Raw genomic sequence first — 21,073 nt, forward strand, 5'->3', positions numbered from 1 at the left:
AGTACTGTATACATTTTTTTTTTAATAGCAGGCATAGACTAACTACCTAGAGGCGATTTGGGGCAATTAACTACCGGTCCATATGGATCTATGGGGTGGTTAATGTCCCAAACTTCCCTGACAGATGTCCTTTAAAAATTCTGTAAAATATAGGTTAAGATTGATCTATAAAATTTACCCCTTTGCTGTTCTTACTGTAATTTCCACAGGTATTTTTGTTATGATCAACCCACACCTTTATGTTATCGGCCAAAAGTTGCATCTGTGTCTCTGATTTTTTTTCCTTTTGTGAAAGGACAGCACCACATCTGTCGTACAAGTAGGTAAGCAAAATATGATAAAGAATGGAAAAACAGACAGGTTTCTAAGGGTCTAAAATCCTGCAAAGGGTTCCCAGTTTGGTCTACATTCTACTTTTATTTTTGGTCTATTACAGCCACACATTGCAGACTTGGTGATCACATTTCATAAAATGTTAACTTACCCATAACCCAGGGTCAGGTGACAACTCAAGATATGTCACTTCACTAGTTATGACATCCCTCTCTACCAAATATATGGATGGAGGCGGCATGTCTATCCTTAAAGGAGCTTATATCACGGAGGACATTTATCACTCTAAAATCAATAGTATAGGTGACAAATGTCTGATCGGTGGCTATAAGCATATCATCAGCAAAGCAGATTCATTCCCACAAATATTACTTGTCACCGTAACAAAAAGGTTTTAAATGGATCGTTAATAAAGCACAAAAACGATGTCAAAGTATAGAGAGAAAATCTTTGGTGCTAAAAAAAAATTGCAAATCTTTATCATCTTAAAAGGATTGTACAGGTAGCCGTTATTTTTTTCCCCTTTAGAAACAGTGCCACTCTTGTCCATGGGCTGTGTCTGGTATTACAGCTCAGCTCCTTTGGGTTTCAGCTATAATGCTATATATGCTACCTACAAAATAGGTAGAACTGATCTACAGAAAAGTCTGAAGATATTTTCTCATCAAACAAATCTGAAAATACAGATTGCACGACCAAGTGCTAGTATCTCCTTCAATGAATCCACGATTGTAAGCCATTTCCTTATCCTAGGATGCTTGAAGCTTACCTAACCTTACAACAAAGTCTGCAGAAATGTCTAGTCTGTGACTTGTAATCTATATTCTCCAGCAGCTCCCATCCCTGCCTCTATAATGGTGGGGGAAGACCTAGCTGCTGTGACTCACTCCACTCATCACCCCTTCCCTCTGCATAGACTTTCTATGTAATATGACACTTCAGGGAATTTCTGTCAGAGCTGCTAGAAGGATGGAATTCAGCAGAAATTTCTGCAAAGTTTGTGAAAATTTAGTGATCGTCAAAATAAACACAAGCTATTGCAAGAGGGTCATGGGCAAAGTGTGTTTTGGTTGGATGCACATTAGGTCTGGTACGACCGATACTGGCCTGACTATAATAGATGTTTATGGCAGATATACATATCATATATATACGGTAAGCAACATAATAGGCAATTAGCATTTTCACATTATTTTACATTCACATTTTATACTGTACACAATTCATTGCAGCTATTTTCAGAATTTTATATATTACAATCTACAACCAGTATTCATTTCTGTGTGTAGCAACTTGGTATAAAAACAGATTATTATGTTGGATCAACGCAAAATTAGTTGTTTTTTTTTTAAATCACAATAGGATTTTATTACAGGCTACAAAAGATAAAGGTGCATTATCAAAGCACTCAAAAGAGGTTACCCAAGAATTTTAAGGGGTTGTTCAACACTATTTATTTTCCTCTGCAAATGTTCAAAATAAAGAAAAAAAAAAAAAACCCTTGCTAATCTGTCCTTTTATTTTGAACACATGTAGGGGAAAACTCAAGCCAGGCAACCCCTTTAAGAAATTAAAGTAACTATAGGAAATTCTATTAAAAAACACTTATCAACTGTTTACTCCCCAATGCTCTTAAAGTCCCACCCAATCTTTGATCTATTGCTACAGCAAACATACCTTATATACACACATGACTACCACTGGTCTCAGCAGGGACCTTGTAGCACATGACTACTGAGGCCAGTGCCATTACTACCGTATTTTTCGGACTATAAGGCGCACAAAAAATCCTTTGATTTTCTCAGAAATCAAAGTTGCGCCTTATAGCCCAGTGCGCCTTATATATGAACCATACTTACAGACAACAATTGCTATCAACTGTGCACAGGTCTGCCTGTGCCTTCATCCTTATAATCAGGTGCGCCTTATATATGAACCTAGACGTTTTAGAAGACATTTATTGATGGTGCGCCTTATAATCCGAAAAATATGGTAGTATTGGTAAAAAGTATCATCTCTCCAGGAAAATAAAGAGCAATGACCATTGCAGCTAAAGCAGCAGGGGATTGAGAAGGTGAATATTGTTGTTTTCTTATATATTCTGGCCTTTTTTGTGGCTACTTTAGTTTCACTCTCAGGCAAATGTGGAAATCTCAATTAATGGGCCAATATTACTGGTACTGTGGCCTGAATTCTGAAAGTTTCTTTATGGACGGATCCAAAATGTTTACAGATGTATTTAAAATATATAAACTATAAAAACATCAATAAAAAAGATTGTAGTTGTTCAGGATTGTGCTGATGCTTTAAGCTGCTGCTTCACATCGCTGGCTGAACAAGACTTCAACTATACTTGGGTCAGCAAGAGTCGATATGTCTCCCAAATCCTTCTCGTTCCGAGCGATCTGTCGCAGTACTCTCCGCATTATTTTACCTGCAAAAATATGGTAATATTAATAAATGAGTTTTTCTGAATCACATCTTGACTAGATTGACCATTCACTCTTAAAAACACAATGACATACACAAGACCTTTCACCACCTCCATCAATTTTTTGTATCTTTTAATAGGCGTCATTCCACATTTACTAAAAACAATGCAAACTGCACTATGTAGTGTGCAGGGGGCGCCAGATTCAGGATTTCTGTTGCACGTTCTTCATAAATCTGGCGTCCTCTGTACTGCCCTGACAGAGTGCACCATTTATTTTTTTGGTGCACCTTTAACACGGGGCGTGCAACTAATTTGTGTCTGACTTAGCACTAGAACCCCGATTTCAGTGCAGAAATTTGTGTTGCATGAAGAATAGTGCAGCATATGCCACAAATGTGTCCTGGACACCTCTTAAATGCATGTGCAAGCAGTTTGCACATGAAAAAACATGCAAAATCCGACAGAAAACTGGCGCAGGGGCATTAGTAAATGTGGGCCATTATGTATGATGAATTTTTCTCCAGCACACGCCATTCGCAATTCCCTAACTACTTGGGAATTTTGGGGGTTAAAAAGAAAATTGGAATCGAAATCAATACCTATTAGGATACCAAGTTATGTTTGGTGACTAAAAGGATTAAAGTGGATATCAGGGCAGTATGTTGAAGATTTATAAGCGCTCTATCATGCCTCTATACATATACAATTATACAGGCAAAAGGCAATACAAAGGTTTTACCTGATCTTGTCTTTGGCAATCCTGGAGCATTCTGTATAAAATCTGGAGTGGCAATTGGCCCAATTTTTTCTCGAACTGCAAAAGTGGAGATTTAACACGTTTTCTTCATATACATAAATCATAAAAGTTACATTTATAATTATAAAAATAAATAAAATAAAATATAAATTGTACCTGGGGTATAAAAAAGGACAATAAAAAAAATATATAGAATAGGCAAACATTAAAGAAAGAGAACACCCTCATGTTTCTTTTATAGCTGTACTCAATGGCAAAATGTTAATACAAAGTACATGGGGGACATTTATCATAGCACAATGTGCTGGTGTATGATGAAAGTCCTGGCTGGCTTGGAATGGCGTTATAACCAGCGACCGCTATAGCGAGTGCCCAGGCGCAGGGCTAGGATGCCCAGCCAGCAATGCCTGGCGTATACTGGGATCATTACATGACCCCTATATAGAAGGTTTATGAGGTTTTCTTAGACATTGACACTGGTTGTCCATCCCTAGTATGGGCTATCAATATTAGATTAACCGCAGTCTGCCTCCTACCACTCCCACCAATTAGCTGATAAAAGGGCTTTTGGTGATCCTTTTTCTTTGCTTGCCAGACAAAGCTTTACACATTTTTGGAGCGACTTGGCTTACAGCTCAGTCCTGTTAACTTAAGATGTAGTCAGCTACAATATCAAACACTCCTGGCCCATTACATTATCTGATCAAGAGATGGCATTCAGATCACCAACAATCTGATATAACAATACCTTAAAATCTTAAAGGAAATCTACCCCCAGGAATACGGATGAAAAGGCAATCAGACTTACATGGGGTGTGTGTGCACCCTCAGTCACTGTCTTTTCTTCTTTTGCTCTTGTTTGGTAAAAAAAACCCAGCTTTTAAAATTATGCAAATTAGTCTTGGGGGATTTGGTGGGTGTTACCCCCAGGTTGAGGGAGGGAGGAGGTGGGAATTTAGGCTGCATAATTAACAGATGACTAGAGCGGATCCTGCCAGAGGGGGCACACACCATGTAAATCTGCTTGGTTTACAATCGCGGTGGTAGAGTTTTTTAAAACTGCAGTCCTTCCATATGGATGGTGCTACATTAAAGGTTACATCCACCAACATGATTATTCATGTCCCCCAGCAGAAGTGACAGCTGGAAACGCCACCAGGAGAATGGATGGTCTGGGTTTCCTAGAAAACTTAATGATGTCCAAAGGCTCTCCTTTACCAAATAACTCATTCTCTGGAATCATGGCAATATTGGTAACTGGAGCTATCCTGTAAATCATAAGAAATCTACTTTCCATAAAGAAAAAGCAAGTTGGAATTCAGAAAAACAGACAGACAGCTTGTACAATAATATAGTACCTTGCTTTTTTAGCTCATCAGCCACAAGTTCTGTAAATTTCTTTCCATCTTTTAAGATGACAAAGCAGTAAAGACATTCTCCTTTCACAGTGTGTGGGCGGCTTACCACCGCTGCCTCTACTACTGCCGGGTGCTCCGCCAGGGCAGACTCTACCTCTGCTGTGCTTAGAAGATGACCTACAGGGAAATAACATGCTGACTATACAGAACAATTGCTGAGAATACTATCATGGAGCTATGCAGGCTTATATTAATATTAACGCTAGCTGGACAAAGACAAAAGTGGTACATTTTCAAGTAATAAATTAGAACTTTAATCCATTATTAATAGTGGAAAAAATACACTTTTTAATAGCGCTGTAATTGTCAATCATGGGTACAAATTTGTAATGTTGGTGTAATGGATGTTGACTGTGACTATTGAGAAATGCAGTGAAATAAATAAGACCGCCCACTGGACTCCCAAGCAAAAGGTTTTGTGAATAAAAATTATCCTGAATCTTTTAGCATAAATCTATATATCAATCCGCTCAGTTACTCCTGCTCTATGACATGCTGACTGTCCAGGTCAAAAGTGACAGGTGCTATCAATTATGTACTAAAGCTTTATATTTTAGAAAAAACAAAAATAAATAGCAAATAAAACAAATTGTTTATTACACTTACCTGAAACATTAAGCATGTCATCAATGCGACCTGTAATCCAGATGTATCCGTCCTTATCTCTCCTACATCCTAAACATCAGATAAAAAGTATAAAGTTACTAGTTATGACCATCTACAGTATGCTACCTAATTTCAGCATTAAGTGCTTCATTTACAGGACATTGACTGCAAATCCTTTTGCTTGGTGCCTCAGTCCCATTCACGTGAAATGGGACTGTGATACCCAGTAAAATTTGTGTTGTTTTCTCTTCATTTTGAAATGAATCTCTGTTCCATGCTTATGTCATTACATGTACACATAATATCATCATAATCAGTAGAGAAATCAGGATTATACATGAAACATCTTACCATCTCCAGCAACATAATACCCTGGAAACTTTCTGAAATAGGTATTTTCAAAGCGTTCATGGTTTCCGTACAGAGTCCTCATTATGGATGGCCACGGCTGCTTAAAGACCTAAATTGTGAAAAATAATTAACTTGCCTGCGTCACAAAAAACTACACCATCTAGTGCGGATCTTTAGTGGTAAACTTCCATGATGGATCACAGATTCAGTGCGTTATGTTATTCCACAATTCTAGAATCTAAAGAGGAAATGTATGTATAGTTTATTTGCTATATTATGCAGTTACATGCTGATCTTTGGGATCAGACCACTGGGACCCCCACTGATCTAAAGGAGGCCTCATTGGCATTTTTTAAATATGTATTACCGCTCCAGACCAGTTATGCTGAAGAGAAGTGGAACACAGTACATTTATTGTAAAAGAGATTGTAGCGGATAAAACAACATGGCCTCTTCTTACAGTGCCATGCTTGTCCATGGGTTATGGCTGGTATTGCAGTTAATATGAACTTTTTTTAACAGAAATTGACCTAATAAACCATTACCAGTATGTGGTCAAGTAGCTAAAAACACCTTCCAGGTGAAAGGCTTTTAAGCTGTAATAAAGCTCTGGTGCAAGAAGATGCCTTGCAATTGAGATGCTCAACTTGGAAGAAAGCCGCCATGCTTTTTCATCCTGCAACTTGGGCACAACACTTACCAGGTATCCTTCAGCTTCCCCTTCCAGCTCCTCTCCGTGCTCATTTAGTACTGCAGGAACCACTCCAAAGAATGGAAAAGTCTGTTAAAAAAACACAAAAAAAAGGCACTGAGTAAAAGGAATTGGCTATTTATAATGCCTTCTTCTTCCCCTAGTATTTAGGTGAAGAAACCATGTAAAAATCCCCATCCCTGACAGTTTTCCGCATCCCACTGTATTTATTATAGTCTCCAATGAAAAACCAATGAATTTCCCTTAGAATGTCTGAAGTAAACATAAAAAGCTTCACACCAGCGTGGTTTACAGACATACTGATATTACCAGATACAGGTAGTCCCCGGGTTACATACAAGAAAGGTTCTTTAGGTTTGTTCTTAAGTTGAATTTGTATGCAAGTCAGAACTGTATAGTTTATAATTGTAGCTCTAGGCAAATTTTTTTGGTCCCAGTGACAATTGGATTTTCAAATTTTTTTGCTGTAATGGGAAGAAGGATTATCGATTAAGAGTCATTACAGACACCTTAAAGCTGAAAATTGCAGGGGACCAAAATAAAGCATCCGAGATCTTCACCAGAGGTCACATTGGGCAGAGAGGTCCTTCTGTAACTAGGGGTCGTCTGTAAGTCGGGCGTCCTTAAAGGAAACCTACCACCACAAATCTACCTATAAAGGTAGATCGGGTGGTAGGTGAATCAATGGGACGTGAGGATAGCCCTTTTAAGGGCTAATCCTCACGTCCCCGCACTGTTTTATAAACTTTTATTACATCAATATGTTAATTTACTTATGCGGCTACTGGGGCGTGGAGTAGCCGCATCTGAGGTTACACGAGGCGGCTACTCCACGCCCCGGTAGCCACATTACCCCTCCTACTCACAATGTTCGGCGCGCAGCTGCTCGTAGCTGCGCGCCCTCGTCCGCCGATCCTGCCGTCTGCGCATGCGCAGAACAGCAGGCCCGCGCCTGCGCGGTCACTGCTCTGAAGCCGGGGCTGCGCAGGCGCGGGCCTGCTGTTCTGCGCATGCGCAGACGGCAGGATCGGCGGACGAGGGCGCGCAGCTACGAGCAGCTGCGCGCCGAACATGGTGAGTAGGAGGGGTAATGTGGCTACCGGGGCGTGGAGTAGCCGCCTCGTGTAACCTCAGATGCGGCTACTCCACGCCCCAGTAGCCGCATAAGTAAATTAACATATTAATGTAATAAAAGTTTATAAAACAGTGCGGGGACGTGAGGATTAGCCCTTAAAAGGGCTATCCTCACGTCCCATTGATTCACCTACCACCCGATCTACCTTTATAGGTAGATTTGTGGTGGTAGGTGCCCTTTAAGTAGGGGACCGCCTGTTTTATAATATTCTTTGACATAATATATGACAGGGAATATACCCACATATGGCAATGAATGAAGCAGATGATTTATAACAGAGAACATAATGAGTACCAGGTTTGAAAACATTTAGCTTAAAACATATAACCTAAACCTAGTACATGATGTGAAGGTTAAACCCTCTAATAGGAGACATGCTGGTGTAAACTAAAAACAGATCAGACATGAAAACACTGTATAATCTCCCCTGGGAACAAAGAGCGCAAAGATGCTGGCCATCAGGGCCCATATGTGCATGTACATTTCTTGTGATTTATGCAGCATTAAGATTACATACAGATATGCTGCTTGTAGTATATTGGGATATAAGCATATACAAACAGACACACCATAAAGTATTCTCAAGGTCAAACCTTATATTTTATAAAGTAATTTCCTCAATAACTATAGTAGTAAGGGTGTATAAGTATGCATTGTGAATGCATTTCAGTCCCCAACTTAAGAACACCCGACTTACAGACGACCCCTAGTTACAAACAGACCTCTCTGCCCCCCTGTGACCTCTGGTAAAGGTCTCTGGATGCAGGTAATTTGCTGAACTTTAGTACTGGTATTCACTATTTACACCAAAATATACCTGTTCCAGTTCCATACCAATTCAACTTAGGTTCTGTAGATTTGTTCTCATCTTGTAACCCAGGGACTGTGTAGTAATAGTAGTAGACAGAAAGTGACCCGCAGATCACAATATTAAATGTTCATTATTGCAAAAGTCTAATTGATCTACCACAGAGCATCTAAAACAACCGGGTTTCATGAATAAAGAAAATGTATTAAACCAAACTATGGTAATAATCACTTACAGCAGATCCTGGTTTTAGAGGTGTAGCAGCTGGTAAAGGAGTTATTACATGACCTCCCTTAAAAAAGAAAAACAAAACACAAATTAACTAATAAATTGTTTCCATTTACATGGCTTCTTCTTATCCCTTCCCAAAGCAGGTAAGATAGAATTTATTGTCCCCAAAGGATAAATTATAGAGTCGCCATCGCAGAACATAAAAAATAAATTTTTCTAAGGTAAAATATAAAATATCCTGTGATTATAATAGAAAATAGCACAATTATGCCTGGGAGGAAAACACTGTGCCATACCTAATTATGACTATACTAAGGTTACAGGCTAAAGAGGACTTTTCACCACCTCTGTTGAGGCCAGTTTCACACAGCCATATGCTCGCCCAGCCGTAGCAGCGTATCGCAGCTCGCCCCTCCCCTTTGTATAGCTAGTCAGGCGAAGGGAGACTGGTATACTTTTATACACTTTAAGTGAGCAAAAGCAGTAATGTTAGGGATAAAAGCATATTGGGAATTAGTATGGGTATTAGAATTTTATGGGCACCTGTCATTAGGTGAAAAAGTGTGATCCTGATGACAGATTCCCTTAAAGATTGTCTTAATTGAAGTTTATCCTCTAGCCTCCATTATGCAAAGTAATCAATGTAATTATGTTGTACTCTCTTTTATCAGCTGGGTGGCGCTAAGCTGTCTGTGCAGCCAAGGACCAACCATCTGACAGTATGGAGTCTAATTAGAAGGTGGTGAAAGGTTCAATTCAACCCCTTGAGAATTGGGTCCTTTTCATTTTCCATTATTAGAACCTACTGAACCACTTACAGTTTCTGTCTGCCAAAAAGTGTCGACAATAGGACATCTCTGATTGCCAATGACATTATAGTACCACAGCCAAGCTTCAGCATTTATGGGCTCTCCTACTGTACCCAGAATTTTCAGAGAATTCAGATCATATCTGTGGGGAAATTAGGGACAATAACGTAAATAATTATACGGTTCATTTATTTGTTAATGTTTCTTATGAAAATGTGCAAACATTTCAATAACAGAGAATTTAGAATAAAGGTTGATCCCAACTTGTCATAATACTCTTTTATATATGGAGCTCTCCAAAAAAAGATTTGCAGTTCAGTCATGAATACATTGTTTCACTGGCTCAAAAAACTTACTTTTGAATGACATCATTTCCGTATTTCATCAGCAGGCGTATGGCAGTGGGTGCAGTATAAAATTGGTTCACCTTGTATTTCTCAATAATTTCCCAAAATCTTCCCACATGTGGATATGTAGGGATGCCTTCAAACTAAATAACATAAAGAGGCATATTAAAACCTTGTAGAAATACTGGCAATAAGCCCTAGGAAAGAAGATGTAAATGAGCTCTTCTTTAGAAAACAGTCTCTCTTGTGCCCTCTTTAGGCAGCTCTGTAAGGAGTTACCTAGAGGGACATTCATGAAATATCCGTTGTCTCAGTACTGTTGTAGGGATACCTAGCTTCTGTGACACCCCAGTGAGATTATGTCCTTCTTGTTAGCAAAATGGAATTCAGCAGAGATTTCTTGAGGGAAACTCAATTTTATCAGTAAAAGAGGAAGTATGAGAGGAGCCAAGTGGAGGAAGAGACTATTTTCTTTGATAATATATTTTCAAAGTTTCTTATGTTCACCTGTACTATTGATTTATGCACATATTATGTATATATTATGTAATATGTATATATATATTTTTTCTTTAAATATACTTTGCATTAACAATTTACTATACGATGTGCAGTTTGCCTGTGGAGTGTGCAGAGTGCGGCAGATCAAAACTGGCATACAATCCTCATTTTTTTTTTTGTGTACTTTGATCATGCTGCAGAATTGTGGCGCAGACAGAATTGTGCCGCACGTAAGTAATAAATGTGGCACAAACTCTGACTAAGCGCTAACAAGTTCCTTTTAGGTGCCTATTTTTCCTGTCTTGTCGGACACAGTGCAGCCACGAGACAAAACTGGCGCACTTTATAAATATGTGTGCAAGCAGTTTGCATGTTAATTTCAGAGCAAAGTCAGCAAATCCTTTAAAGGGCATCTACCACCATGATGAAAGATTGTAAACCAAACACACTGACACACTGGTGTGCATCGCCTCTGCCAGTATCCACTCTTCTTTAAGCTTCTTTAAGCCCTTTTTAAGAAAAAAAATATTTAAAAATATGCAAATGAGCCTGAGGGGCTCCAGGCTCTATTAACGCCAATGAAACCTGGGGAATCTCAGGCTCATTTGCATAATTTGAAAAGCTTAAAAAAAAAAAAAAAGAAGTAGTAGAGCAGATCCTGCCAGAGGGTGAACACACCAGTATGTCAGCGTGCTTGGTTTACAATCCTTCATCCTGGTGGTAAATGTCCTTTAATAAATGCAGGCCATCTCATTACAAATGCTTTAATGGAAATGTAAAAATACAGAAATCCAGCATAATACCCCCAACCCCTAGAGTCTAAGGAGTTGTTTTTTTTTTTGTAAATTATCTGATATGTCTAAAAGCTACTCATATAAGAAAACAATTAAAAACCAGCCAAAGAAAAAAAAAAAAAGAAAATAAAAAAATAGAAATAAATAAATGAATCAACCTCCCCCTGCCAAGCTTTGAATCAGTTAACCCCATTTGCTAGAAGGGAGGTTGAGCAACTCTCCCATTTCCTCTGAAAAAGAACATGTCCCCCTCCCTTCAAGTAGTAGGATTTTTCTAGTATCATCACACTCTTAACCTGACTTGTACAGTTGACCAAGCTGGATATAGATTTATTCATTTATATAGAATACGGTACAGAAATGATAAGTAGTTTAGAAAGCTTACCATCACACTGGTGGCACCATTAGCTAATGGACCGTAGGTAATGTAAGAATGACCTGTGATCCAGCCAATGTCAGCTGTGCTCCAGTACACATCATCTTCATGGTAGTCAAACACATACTTGAATGTTAAAGCAGTATAGAGTAGATATCCTGCCACTGTGTGCAAAACACCCTGCAAGAAATAAACCATCAGTATTATGAACATATGCACAGTTTCTATACAAAATTGATTTCTAGAAGTAAGTTTAGGGTTACATCTGCCTGAAGGTTCTTTAGGAGCCTCCATCACAGAAAATTCACATATGAACAGTCCTGCAGACAGGACATTTTATTTGGAAAAACCAAATAAAAGTATGACCCCATCATACTGTAGTAAAATCGGGTCCATCAGGAACCCTTTTTGTCCATAAAGAGTTGTAATGTAACAGAAAAATAAAAGAAGGACAGACATGAACTGATGCCTTACCGATTATGGATATGCTGAAAACTGGATATAACTATTGCCTGAACTTTAAAACACAGGCTCTATGCAATACAGTCAATGACTATGTCATTCAGGATGTATATATAGTGAGATGACAATGCGTATGCACAGTGTAATGGGAGCGGTTATAATGCCACATCTTTTACTTATTTTTTTTTTTAACAATAAATTTTTATTTTCATATACATGCGAATGAATGCAAATAAAGTTCACAGCGAAATTTTGTCTCATCTTCTTTTTATGTAGGAGAAGCAGTAAAGGAAAAGGTTACAATTATATGCAAATACTTTGTAGAAGACACAAGTCAAAGACTTTTCCTGGGGATTTTCTTAATTCTCTGCAAGTGGTAGCAGGATGTACCAACATGAGAAAAGCAAAAACATATGAATTTACAAGGGATATTATTTCCATTTCCTTCTCAGGTTTAAAAGGTCACATAAAATCTATGACTGTAAAAAGATTGTACACGTCACCTTAGTCAAATCCAGCAGAACTCACTTATCTTTACAACTGCTGAAATTGGTGGAGAAATCATTACATTGTATATAAGGTACATTCTGTGGATACTAATGGGTTGGTATTGTCGACCATTAAAATTTGGTATTAATCACTTTCTACCAAATATAAAGCTCTGCACAGATTGTTGTGGCTGCAGATACAGCCTTGCTTCCAAACAATATATGCTTTCCAGGATATTGTATTGGAAAATTAGAAAGCCATAGAGCATTAGCTGGAATGTTTAGTCAGGGAGTGTCACTGTGCTACACGTCATAAAGCAAAGAATGTGTTTACAAATGTCCCCACATACGTGGACATGGCTGACGTGACATTTTGTTGTGAGACTTGCTGCAGAGTTTCTTGGCATTTAACTCAGGTGGTAAGTCCTGACCTGCTTTGGAAAAAGAATATGTAGAAATGCAGGGCGATTTCCCACATACTCTTATTATTCATGACATTCCCATTTTAATGTGTATGCTAATGAGGTAATTGGTGCAACAATAAGGAGGAATAGCAGTGTTCTGGAACACAAACTAAGGGCACCAACTGCTTCATTAACATATGGATTAAACTGGGAATATCTTGTACATGGCACAATGGACAGAAATAAAAAGGGTATTGTGGAAATCATGGTGCACTTCTCTACAACAACCTGCCAACAGATTATGTTTGATAAGGTAGTAGACTCCCTTTGAATACCCCTTGAGGAAGTGACGGCAAAACGCACATTGGGTTCCTCTGGGCCATTTGTTAAAACGTGCAGCACGGTTGGTATTATTGATAACCCTTAATATGCACAAGAATTATGATTGTAATGGGGCTGCTTTTGTACATTTATGAGAGCATGTATATATGTGATATTTCACTTGTATCTATGATATTATCTGTATTGCACCTGGACCCTGCTTTGGTACTACTCTTTGGACCACCACCACTCTTTAGACGTATACTAATAAAATTGTGTCTACTGACGCAATTATGTTGGTGGCGATTTATTTTATGATTTCTTGTAGCAAAGCCTATTGTTAGTATTGATTTAGTATCCTTGCATTTGGCTTTGCAATAGACATTACACTTTTTCTGGTTTATAGGTATTAATAATAAGCATTCTCTACAACAATCTGCCAACAGATTATAATGTTTGAGGAGGTAGTAGACTCCCTTTAAGCAATCCAACACTGTACCCGGAAAGGGAATTTATTGGTAACGTTCTATGAATAGTAACAAAGCAGCAGCAGAGTTCATGTTTAAGGCTAGCAGTGTCTTGCTTACTTTGAGGGCATTCTGGCTTTTGGGAAAACACTGTTGCTGACTATTAAAGGGGAAATTGGGGCTGTCTGTTTTCGCTTTTATTGTTCATCCAGGGGCAGCAAAAGGGGCACATCAAAGGGAACCTGTCACCAGCTTTTACACACGTCACCCTCAGGTAGGGTATGAAAAATCTGACAATAATATGGAGAGTAAGCAGACATCTGGAATGTAAATAAGAACACTTGTTCAGGTATTACAGCATAAAAATCATCAATATTCTCATATTTGAGATATATATTGAGATTACTGTGGGAAAAATTTTCATTCACAAAGCTGTGCAATTATTGCATTATTTTGAATGGATCCATTCCTAACACGAGGTTATCCTGTAATTACCTTTGGCTTTCCAGTGGAGCCACTAGTATAAAGGATGAAAAGAGGATCTTCAGAATCCAGCCACTCAGGTTCACACTCCTCATCCGCCTCCGCCATCAGCTCATCCAGCCACCTGTCAGTATCTGGATTCCAGGCAGTCTGCAATCAAGGCCAACATATCCATCAGTGACCAGAGCTACCAATAAGCATGAACAGCTGCAACACATAATGTACTGTGCACTGAACATTAATGTCAGAAATAGAAATGTACACGATAACCATTCTCTTCTTGGAACGGCTACATATTAGACTGCTGCTATCTACCTCTATCTATAATTATCTCTTGGTGAGAGGAGGGCAGCAGATATATTGATGACCTTAAAATACGGACATTGTTGACAAAAAGATGACAAGAGACACGTAAAATAAAATGTCACTATAAGTCCATAATACATTATAGTGTAGTTCCTTTGATATCTACACCTATTTTTGTAAAGTAGCAACTAGATCCTCACAACGCTTTCATAGGTAGTCTTACACTAGGGTACATTTCGATGGGCCAGTCGAGGCACAAGGCTGCCAAAACAGTGAGAATACGGGAATATAGTGAGAATACAATGTCTACTTTACAAGAAGAACAGCAGGAAACAGGAAGAAAAGCACTACAGAGGTATCTAGAGATCAGGTATTCTAGCTATGAATTATAGTTTTATTGTAAAATTGGGAAGTAGGGGGAAGTATATTGTATAATTACAATATACAGTGAGGAAGAGAAGAAATGGCAAGAAAGTCTGTTTGATATACCGTAAATCAGAAAGAAAAGAAGAAAAATGTTGTAACAAATTATTTTACTAAGTGAATTACCTGAAGTTTTGCTTTGTTTTGGTTGTTTAGTCTCCCGCTAAGATGTTTTACCACAATGCAATTCTTCACAGTATGTGTCCTTAGCCAGAGAGGTAAAAATACGATTTTAATTAGCAGTATACATAAGGCAACACATAAAGACGTCATGAGTAACGAAGTGTCAAACTAAATGAGTTCATCTATACATGACAAGCAGTATAATCATTTACAGCACAACCCCTAAACTTTGAACTCATTTCCAACCTCAGTTTTCTGGGTAAAAGATTTTAGGGAGTAGCTTATTATTCTCTTTTTAATCTGAAATAGTAAAAGATGCTGAGCTAAGCTTACATGCAAGGGTCGATTTGCCTTTTTTGGGTCCCAAAGAAAACTTATGGTTGGGAATCTATTTTTTCTGTGGATTCTGATAGAGTTTTGTATCAAGCCGGCTGTTTTGTTAAGAACTAGTGTGGGATATGTGACTGTATCCTTCCACTATATACGGCCTCCTGGTCTCCCTAGACCCAAGATACAGAATGGGTTGCAATATGAGTAAATCTGCCCCTACATGAATACTTATTGTGGGACATATGCCATGTGCTGTACTGTACTTGTATTAGGCAGCATAGTCTCATAACAGCACTGAGGGGGCTTTGACGTCATCTTATTATATTATTTGGGGCTCGAATGACAGTTCCCTTTGGCACTATGGGCTCAATATTTACAGAAGATAAGACGGTAGAAATTGAAGTCATACTTTTCCTTGCATTTCTGCACAGCTTCATCTGCAATAAGTTTCAAGTTGATGAGTTTTTCTCCTCTAAACACACCATCTGAAAAATAAACATTTTTTTTAAGGGCACATGACCAAATTCTGGATAACAATATGGGGCACATTTACTAAGAACAGTGCAAACTGCCCTCTGTCTAGTTCATTCTGAAAGAATCTAGCGCCCACTGCACTGCCCCGATAGAGGGTGTGTGACATTTCTGTTGGACTTTGCATGGTAAATGTGGCACCTGGTCCGACTGAGCACAGGAGCTTCAGTACAGAAATCTGTGTCGCATGAAGAATAGTGCATTCGCACCACAAAACACTTGTACCTGTACAAGCAATTTGCACCTATAAGAACGTGCAAAGTCCGACAGAAAACTGGGTACAGATGGGAGATGTGATGAAGTCATTTCTGCAGCAGACACATACAGTACAATAGGACAATAACACAACAAGATTTCTAAAATTCCATACGTAAACACACAGGTTATTTCTGCTATATATGTAATCCTATTGTATTATTGTCCTTTCATACCGTATATATCTGCTGCAGAAAAGACTTCATCAAATTTGCCATCTGTTTTCTGTCATTCTTTGCACGTTCTGTCTAGTGCAAACTGCTTGCACATGTATTTAAGAAGTGTAAGCACCACATTTATTTTGCACGCTTTGTGGTGTGGATCCACTATTCTTCATTCAAATTTCTGCACATAAAGGGGTGCTCCGGAGCTCAGTCAGACCATGCACCAGATTTAACATGCAAAGTCCGACATAATTGTGTCGCACGCCACATGTTAAAGGTGCACCAAAAAAAGTGGTACAATCTGTTGGAGCAGTGCAGCGGGCGCCAGATTCATGAAGAATGTGTGTCAGAAATCATGAATTTGGCGCCCTCTGCACACTACACAGGACACTGCACCGCACTGCTCTTAGTAAATATGCCCCACTATAATCCAGAATGTGTATGCATAGATACAAATTCTTGATGATAATATGTTGTATGTATGGATTTTGTGTATTCTAAGGTCTATACAGTTCTTCATACCTGCAGTAATGAGGACATCGCAGTGAGAGTCCAAGATTCTTTCACACAGTGAATCAGAGGAAAATCCTGCAAACTGAAACAATATAAATCAAGCACATGTCTAGCATTGTTATAACTTTTCAAATAAATAGAGTGTCATTGTTCTGCAGCAATTTCTTTTCTTTGGCTTGAACACCATCAGACCGCTACAGTAACTTTTTCAAGTCAAGTTTGAAGTTATCAAAAAAGGCGAAACCTACTACTATAGAGTGAACTGCTCCAATCCTTGCACATGCCAACATGGAATATACCAGTTCAGGGATCATTGGCAAGTAGATGGCCACCCTGTCTCCCTTCTTCACTCCTGGAAAATGAAAAGAAACATGATAGAAGACATTAATTAATAGGACGTTGTGACCAACTGTACAATGAGTTCATGTCATTACATGATATTATACTTGATTGATTATCATACAATATGCACATACACCGTGTTAAAACTGCTAGACAAATTAATGATAAGATTAGTGAAGCCACTACTTGTTCCTTATAGACTTAATTTCAAGGTTATACATTGTGTATCACTGACTTTCACTATGAAGAAGACATTTTATCTTTATTAGTGGCAATTGTACAAAACAGTCAAGAGATACTAAAAAGGTAATCTATGAGCATTTCCTCTACTGGGTGATAGATGATAGATCCACTATACGTCATTCGGTGATAAATTCTGAGGTGTCCTACTGAGTACTGAATCAGGAAGAATATCACTATATTGTGTGTGGGAAACAACAGAAACCTAACAGTGCACTGTAAAACAGAAGCAAGACTATGGAAATGATGCATGGCTACATCAGTCACATAATAGACACCAATGCCTGATGGATTTTACTGCCTTTAAATAGGGTGTCCATTATGATGTCTGTAATTTTATTCAGATTATGAAACTAACAACAGAGGCAAAATATTATATGATGCAGCAACTTAGAAGGAATAAAACATAAAAATGTGATCTTTAAAACCAAAGCAAAATTGTATGAAATATATAGAAATATGTCAAACATGTATTTTACTAGATTGCCCTGTATGGCAGGTATACATCAGGTAATTGCTATTTATGTACCTGCCTTGAACATAGGTATAATTTCAACAAAGGAGAATTACTTTTTATGACAAGCTAATTTTTGACATCCATTTCCCGAAATATAAAGAAAATCTACCATCAAGTATAATAAACCAGAGATACTTACTCATAGATCCAGCCACTGTAAATGTGGTAATCTTCTTATATTTGTTAATCAATGGCTTCCTTTCTTCAAAAATTTACTTTTAAAATTATACTAATGAGCCTTAGGGGCTCTGGGGGGAGTTTCCAAAGCCCCTAAGTGATGTCTTTTCATTGGTTTTTACAATACTAAGAGCAGGTCTCCCAATCCCTCTGCACTTCCTTCTGCTGCTAGATTACACAGCCAAAGGCAGAGAGGGGAAGAGGGAGAGATGTTGTGCTCAATGTAACAGCCTGTGGAAAGACATCACTGAGGGGCTCTGGAAACACCCACCAGAGCCCCTTAGGCTCATCAGCATCATTTTAAAAAGAAAAAGTCCATAGATAACAAATATAAGAAGATTACCAGTGTCACAGTGCCTGGATCTATGTGTAAGAGTCCCTGGTTTATTCTGCTTGATTTCGATCGTAGATTTCCTTTATAGGGCGTTCTATGTGTATTAAGATTTTTAATACTACTGATATTAACAAAGAACACTTATGAAGTCCATACAGAAAAAGCAGACAGATAAGGAGATTAATCTATGAAGACTATATAATAAACCCGTCTATAAAGTAAAATATTATCCAGATCTGTGGCGAGTTTTAATTGTTGGCATAACAGTAGGATAGGCCAGCAATATCTGTGGGGAGCAGACATCTACCCACGCGCCAACTTTCAAGCACAGAACAAATTTCATCCAATAAACTTTGCAACCGACATTCTGAATATTTGCCATGGGTGCCAGGTCATTGGGTGCAAGACGAAACCAACCTACTTTATTTTATAGCAAGCACCGTGGGGCACAATTAGCAGTAAAAGACTAACTGGTTATAGTTATAAAATGAGTAAACCATTGACTAGGAATGCCTATTACTCTTCTCCACCCACTATCTCTAATGACTGTACATGTGTCACTGAATGAATTTGTTCTTCATATTGTGTCATGCTTTGCACAAGAGGGAAAAAAAACTAAACAAAAATAACTAATATATAAAGGTTTATGTGACATAAGATACAATACCTCTATGACAGCTTTCCATTCTCTAGTACTTTGGATGTTACTTCTTCTGCCCACACAAAATACATGCTAAAGATTTCCATTGAATTCTATAGTTGAAAATTCAAGTGAAATGTTTGTAGCATGTACTCAGGGCTGGATAAAGGTAGGTGGAGGCCCCTAGGCACAAAATCAGATTGGGGCCCCCACTGAACCTAGCACAGACAGTGGTACACTCTCTATTCTAAATTATCATTTATATTCTAGACTTTCTCCTACTTATATGTAAGCCCAGCTGGCACAGTCCCAGTAGTACGGTATACTAGTCCTAGTCACCCCGCCAGTCCTACTGCTTCCTCGAGACTTCTCTCTACTCTTCTCACAGATCAGGCCGAATGATCTGTGAGAAACTAAACCTAACACTGATTGGCTAGGACTTTTCTGGTAACCAGTTCAGCCAACATGTGCTATGTAGCAATTATGGGGGTCAGGTGTCACTTTGCATGCGGCATAGCTCCTGAAATTCACGCTGCATGCAGAATGCAATTGAGTACGTCTGGGCAGGTATGAGTGCTGACCAACCCCTCGCCACTCCTCAGACTAGTGGAGCAGTTCTACCATTTCCATGATCTTATCAAACACATCTGTAAAAGTTGCCTTATATGGGCACCATATATCTGCTCCAACCACTTGACATCACAATGACATCATTTACCTAAAGTCTTTAGTACGTTTGCCAACTTGCACACTTGTTTGAGTAACTCGGCATAGGAAATCACTGAAGAATCAGATGGTGAATTGCCTTCCCTGAAATACAAAAGAAAAAGAACAGGTCAGCTTTTGCTTCCATATTTCTTTAGGAATATTACATACTACTGCACTCCTATTCTTCATGTGCAGGGATACAACAGCAAATTGTGTCTCCCTTCTTTGATTTAAGCCCGATGCCCATGTGCGAGTTTGGTACTACAAACATGCACTTGTGGGATATACCGGACCTAACCAAGAAATACTGACTTTTATGAACATGCTGTATACAGCTCAGTAATTCTAGGTTCAGTCTGGGAGACTCCGTAAGACCAAACTCAGTCATGGGAAACGGGCTGTGGGTGATTGGCATAGGTGCACTTAAAAAATATACAGCACGTAGATAACTAGTGCCAAGTTACACTGGGGGAAAGAAAAAAAAACAAAAGGGCAGAGATGCAGAGGAATAGCTTCAAGCTACTGGGACTTGATTCAAAAAGTGTACAAGACCGCAATGCTTTAATTTAGTATAAGAAACCCCTTATACCCCAGTCATACTCATATATAGAGTTTACTTATTAGATTTTTCTGCCACAGACCACACAAAATCATAAAAAACACAGCCAGGAATTGCGCCAATTTCCTCCTTTACCATGTCCATGAATGTATTAGACTGCAAATACTAAATATATACCACACTGGAAGCCAGGCTGTGGCTGGGTACTGCAGCAGTTAAAGGGATGCATATCCTTATGAAGTCCTTCTGTGTACATAAGACGTGCCCTGAGCCCTGCCTTATTGACATGGAACCAGATGTTGTTACAGAAATGGATTGTTAACACTAAACAAGCAAATGGAAAACATACACCCTTCACTAGAAGTATATAGACTACAAGAAGTTCCTTCAATATTACTCAAGGTATTTTTTGAACATGGCATAAATCAGTTTGGCTCAAATATAAAGCTCTGCTTTCCTAGGTTTATATGCACCAGGGTCTTAAATGTATGTATATAAAGTTACCAGCACCTTCTTAGAGGGATCTGCCAATTTCAGCAATTAAATGTTATTGTTTGTACAATGAAAAATTATAAATTTCAAAGTAATAAAAAAAAAAAAAAAAAAAAAAGGCAGAAATTTTATAGACTAAGCATAACATAACTGTAAATGATATGTCCCACATGTCTACTACA

The 21,073-nt window shown here is 38.5% G+C and overlaps 1 protein-coding gene across 5 annotated transcripts in view; it reads right to left on the reverse strand.

Moving 5' to 3' along the window:
* Positions 1–644: 644 nt before the first annotated feature.
* The window catches only part of LOC140132870 (acetyl-coenzyme A synthetase, cytoplasmic-like), a 56,009-nt gene continuing 35,580 nt past the window's right edge, over positions 645–21,073 (reverse strand). For all 5 annotated transcript variants that reach the window (XM_072152224.1, XM_072152222.1, XM_072152221.1 and 2 more), the window contains 16 exons: positions 19,851–19,942; positions 17,131–17,234; positions 16,892–16,964; positions 15,829–15,904; positions 15,093–15,171; positions 14,250–14,387; positions 11,622–11,792; positions 9,951–10,084; positions 9,604–9,736; positions 8,790–8,846; positions 6,600–6,680; positions 5,900–6,008; positions 5,549–5,617; positions 4,883–5,059; positions 3,507–3,581; positions 645–2,767 (listed from right to left, as the gene is read on the reverse strand). In XM_072152224.1, coding sequence (XP_072008325.1) covers positions 2,640–2,767; positions 3,507–3,581; positions 4,883–5,059; positions 5,549–5,617; positions 5,900–6,008; positions 6,600–6,680; positions 8,790–8,846; positions 9,604–9,736; positions 9,951–10,084; positions 11,622–11,792; positions 14,250–14,387; positions 15,093–15,171; positions 15,829–15,904; positions 16,892–16,964; positions 17,131–17,234; positions 19,851–19,942 — 1,696 coding nt within the window. In that variant the 3' untranslated portion in view covers positions 645–2,639. The remainder of the gene's footprint in view (positions 2,768–3,506; positions 3,582–4,882; positions 5,060–5,548; positions 5,618–5,899; positions 6,009–6,599; positions 6,681–8,789; positions 8,847–9,603; positions 9,737–9,950; positions 10,085–11,621; positions 11,793–14,249; positions 14,388–15,092; positions 15,172–15,828; positions 15,905–16,891; positions 16,965–17,130; positions 17,235–19,850; positions 19,943–21,073) is intronic.

Source organism: Engystomops pustulosus, chromosome 5, assembly GCF_040894005.1.
Source record: "Engystomops pustulosus chromosome 5, aEngPut4.maternal, whole genome shotgun sequence".
Classification (NCBI taxonomy): Eukaryota; Metazoa; Chordata; class Amphibia; order Anura; family Leptodactylidae; genus Engystomops; species Engystomops pustulosus.